Source organism: Montipora foliosa, chromosome 8 (assembly GCF_036669935.1).
Source record: "Montipora foliosa isolate CH-2021 chromosome 8, ASM3666993v2, whole genome shotgun sequence".
Lineage (NCBI taxonomy): Eukaryota > Metazoa > Cnidaria > Anthozoa > Scleractinia > Acroporidae > Montipora > Montipora foliosa.
In genome coordinates, this window is record NC_090876.1 from 43,867,985 (window position 1) to 43,872,984 (window position 5,000).

General features: G+C 39.2%; 1 protein-coding gene across 1 annotated transcript in view; it reads right to left on the reverse strand.

Moving 5' to 3' along the window:
* Nucleotides 1–249: 249 nt before the first annotated feature.
* The window catches only part of LOC137967660 (uncharacterized), a 15,786-nt gene continuing 11,035 nt past the window's right edge, over nt 250–5,000 (reverse strand). The window contains exons 2-4 of the mRNA XM_068814188.1: nt 2,124–2,316; nt 1,199–1,302; nt 250–781 (exon numbers count right to left, since the gene is read on the reverse strand). Coding sequence (XP_068670289.1) covers nt 515–781; nt 1,199–1,302; nt 2,124–2,316 — 564 coding nt within the window. The 3' untranslated portion in view covers nt 250–514. The remainder of the gene's footprint in view (nt 782–1,198; nt 1,303–2,123; nt 2,317–5,000) is intronic.

Consider the following 5,000-nt stretch of genomic DNA (forward strand, 5'->3'; position numbering starts at 1 on the left):
TCAATACATAACCATACGAGGTACCAATTTGCGTGTTATTAAAGGAAAGGGCGCTAATTAATATTAATGAAGCACCCCTTGACTCTTTCTTTGGCAAATTGGTGAGCGTGTGAACAGATTCTTGCAGTGGGTCACTCCTTATGAAGACACTCGACAGTGTCGAAGGGTTGATCTTTGAATTCTAACATTTTAAGTTTCATTCTTAATTCTATAAATCAATGTATCATCAAACTATGTGAACTCTGCCATTTTTATTCAGTACCACAGTGTTATATATATCTGGACATAAAAAGTCAATGGAGACATGCAGTTTATATATGTAATCTATCTATGTTACTCGTTAGGAAAGGTTAAAATTAAGAGATGTCTTAGTGCTGGTCCACATGGCCATACGCCCAATTGTAGTTTGGGTTAAAGGCATAATTACGTAATGGACTGTCATAATAATAATATCCAAATAATAAATTCAGTTCCTCGAATTAAGTACTTCCTGCATGCTTGAACTACAAACAACTTAACTTCTTCTGGTCCTACTTGATAAACGTATTATCTTAAACTTATTACGCCTGCTATGATCATACTTTTTTATTAAAAGCAATTTTCCAGGAACCAAGGTGGGTGGCTGAGTGTTCATTTTTGCAGCAAGATATGCTCGTGTTGTTGGTTTCAATCCACGCTTTAGACTCTTCAGCCTAATAAATTTGTCATCACTACCATCGTAATCCGATATCTGGAATAAGTTTGAAAAGTCACTTGTGCAGTCTTTGCCGGACTCTAATTTCTGAAAGCAAGTCAACGAAAAAGAACTTTTATTAAACTTTTATCAAGCAATCTTCCTTTGTTTTAATATTAACAAAAACAAGAGACAGCCAGACTGAGCCGAATGGAACGGCTACTCATCTTTCCAGCTGATTCCAAACATGCAGAAATACATGCCGTTCTTAGGCTAAGAGAACACTTTGTGAGGAATGTTGTTAACGCCATGGATCTTATTGTGAACTGAAAGCAATGGATGGTTGCTTTTGAGGAAATAAATTTACAGATAAATGAAGCCAAATAAACGGTTTTTTAAAAGGGACAAGTCAAATCGAGTGGCTAATTGAAACCCGCAGGGGGAAAGTTTGCTCAGGGCTTTCACTTCAAAGTTTGGTATGCACTTTGCATACGATTAACGTAACAAATCTCAGTTCGAACTTACCTCAAAGACAATTTTGACGCGGCTTAAAACTTTGAGAGAATATTGTGTTTGATTGTGTCTTATCTCAAAGCATACGTTGCCTTTATGGTGCTTCATTGTCAAATCTGAAAGAGAAAAAAATGCGCCGTTGGTTTCTGTCTGTTGGGGAAACTAGAGGTCAAAACAGAGAGAGTAATTTCCAAAGTGTATTTTATCCCGGGAATCCTCGATTTCTTTCATCAAGTAACTGCACAGCAGAGTGGGAAGTACCTAATTCGCAGACTTCCTGATATGGAACATGCCAGGGGTAATTTTTTTTCTTCAGTTATAGTCTCCTTTGAAGATGCTCGGGCGAAAGTCAAGCAACGCTCCCCGTCTCCCACAGGAGTGTTGCGTGACTTCCCCAAGAGACTTGGGGAAGCTTGAACCTCTTTCCCAGAGGCCCCACCGTGGACGCCTCCTTGGAGGCTAAAACATATTGCGATGAAACTTGTTTAAAGCCCACAGCAAAGCGGCAAAAAATTAAACTAGAGAAATTAAGGACTGACTGGACTGACCAAGAAAGAAGCAGCTTTTCATTTTTTTTCTCACCGCCAGGACTTTCTTCGTTCCTGACGGAGTGTTGTGAAATAATATAACTCACTTCCATTCCCCTTTATCGATCGTTTGTCAATAGCTTTCCTTTTCACCATGTTCTAACACTTTAACAAGCTGCATTGCGTCTTAAAATTTGCATAGCTGAACCAAGCATTTTTCTGTATTGAGGACTGTCTAGATAAAACATATTTAGGATTTTGCATACTGTTTCAGTGGCCGCTCGGTAAAACATCAAACATATTTTGTCAGCAGCAATATGATTTAAAGCGAAACCTTTCCGGGTTTTTTTAGATCAGAAGCTTATAGCACTTTGCGGTTTAAGTTTACATTTACGTTAAAGTTCACTTACTAGCGAGTGTATTATTTGTTGACCATGCACTCGCTGAAGCTGTGCACCAACTCCCCGTCTGGGATGATTGACACTTGTCGTCATGTAGTTTAACTAGAGATCCCGGTTTTTCATCGTGTCGTCCGTAAGCCTGTAGATTACATCGAAGTCCAGACACTGTGCTAATTTCAGTACCAAAGATAACAGCGAAAACCTGCCCGTGCACGAAAAAGACATTGTGTTAAAATTCGCGAACGGAACTGAATAGACCTCTTTCACTTCCTTCCTTGCTCTTCATTGTGGTGCTTAAGAAAGGACGACGAGTCGAAAAAGACGGTTACGAGAACGCCACATAACAAAAAGTTTAATTAGCAAAAACAATAGCTCTGCACGCCCCGCACGTGCGTTTTACGTTTTGTTACATTTGTTTGCCGTTCTCGTCTTGACAACGCCGTGAAATGATCAAATTTGAGTCGGGTTACTTGAAGGACGCGATCATCTCACAATGACTTTTCAATTTTTTCTCAACATGTCCACACTGTTCTCACCAGTTTTATTCTTGGAATGTGGAATCACATTTTCCATGCCTAGTAACTTAGTAAAAATTGCAAAATTATTATGGTAATGATATTTTTAGGCAACGTTCTCGTAGCCGTCGTCGTCGTCTTTTGCTTAAGGTCCCCTGGTCATTATTTACAGGTAGAGGGGGATGGGGGGGGGGGGGAAGGGCTGGTGGAAATGAGAGATGCGATGTTCGCGCCCCTCCTCCCCCTTCATAGAAAACACAAACTTTGCTGCCCCCCCCCCCCCCCCAATTAAAAACAATAATAAGTGTCTAAAGAAAGGTAATGAGTATTTTGGTTAACTAATTGTCTGATGAATCTGTACAATTGATTAATGAATATGTAAGACTCCCCAAGAAATTATCATTCAGAACCAGACAACGATGATGATAATGTTGATGATGATGATGAGGATGATGACAGTGGTGGTGGTGGTGATGCTTTGTAACACAGATAAAAAAAGTTTATAGCGTTAATAAAAGTTGTTTTTGTAAAGTAATTTTATTAGTTGAGGCCCTTCCAGCTGTATCAGCAGCGTACAATTTAATGCTGTCAGCAACAAGAAAAGACCTGTAAATACTCAAAATAGATTTAAGGCGTTAGAAGATTCTGCTGGTGAAATATCACCTGATCCATCACACGCAGAAATTTGTGACGAAACTTCGCCACAGTTAAACAATGCAAATCCTTCAACATCTATGAGTTGGGCTGACCAATTAGCAGAATATCGATTACAACACAACCAAAAGTTTACATCTAAGTTTACTGCTGGAATCTCGGAATCATCCACTCGTCTTCCTCTCGGTCAATCAGCAGTTAAAGCCCACTATTCATAAAAGGAAGTATCTATAACTGCAGACAAATCGACGAAAGTCTGCCTAATTGGTGACTCGATAGTCAAGAACACTGAATCTAGGAAATTATCCCGTGCCTTCAGGGAAAAGGTTAAGGTTGAATGTTCGCGAGGAGCAAAGATTAAAGATATCCATGATAAAGCAAATGAGCTTCTTGTTTGCGGCCAACTAGATGAGAATACGGCCTTAATAGTTCATTGTGGAACAAATGATTTAGCTGTTGAAAATGAAGACACGGTTGCCACAAAGTTACGCATGTTAATCACTGACCTGAAACCGAAGGCTAAGTCCCTGGCTATATCGGCTGTGACGTTAAGAAATGATTCAGCTGCTGTTACTGCTCATAGAATCAACCGTTTTAACAGACTCACTGAATCTATTTGCGAGCAAACCAACGTATGTTTCATTGATAACAAGAATGTAATGGCTCATCAACTAAATAGATCGAATCTGCATCTCAACAGTAGTGGGAGTAAAGTCTTTGGTAGTAATTTTTGTAAATATCTGAGACGAGCTAATTTACCTCCCTCTGGTCAAGAATTGGAAACGGCAGCGGCGGGTTTTCGGCAGGATCACTTCAAAGTACGCAAACCATCGGACCGTATCACGATGTGGAACAATTACTTGAACCAAGTAAGAAGAATGACAAGTCATTAAACCAGGATGATGATCTTAGTATGAATTGTGTAAGGGATAGCATCTTACATTCATCTAACTTAAGCCCTAACTTCCCTACTTTACCAAAAATGAGGGGATTTAAAATTGCTTCTCTTAATATCTGTAGCCTAACTCGCCATCATGACGAATTGTGTGTTTTCATGGAAGATAAAACAATTGACTTACTTGGATTGAACGAAACGAAATTGGATAAAACAATTCCTGATAGCCAGGTAGACATTGAGGGACACGATATACTCCGCCGCGATAGGAATAGAAATGGCGGTGGTGTAGCTTTGTACATTAGACAATCCTTGAATTACGTAAACAGACAAGACCTCTTCTCTCACGAATATTTAGAAATTTTGACGGTTGAAATTAAAAAGCCCAAGTCCCGGCCATTCCTGCTGACAACTTGGTATAGACCTCCAGACTCGAAGGTTGAAATCTTTGACAAATTTGAATCTTACCTGCTAAAACTTGATCAAGAAGATAAGGAGAGTATGATTGTAGGTGATACTAACTGTAATCTATTACCGCAAACGCCTGACCGCAATGCTGAACACTTAAAGTTTATTACTGAAACGTACCAATACATTCAATTGATAGATCAGCCAACGAGAATCACTACTACTACCAGAACACTAATCGATCACATATTCACTAACAAACCAGATATCATAACAAATAATGGGGTCTTACACGTTGGTATTTCTGACCACAGTCTTATCTATGCTATTCATAAACATAATACGCCCAAAACTGATCCAAAGGTAATTGAATCTCGGCAATTTAAAAATTTTGATAGTGATGCCTTCATTGAT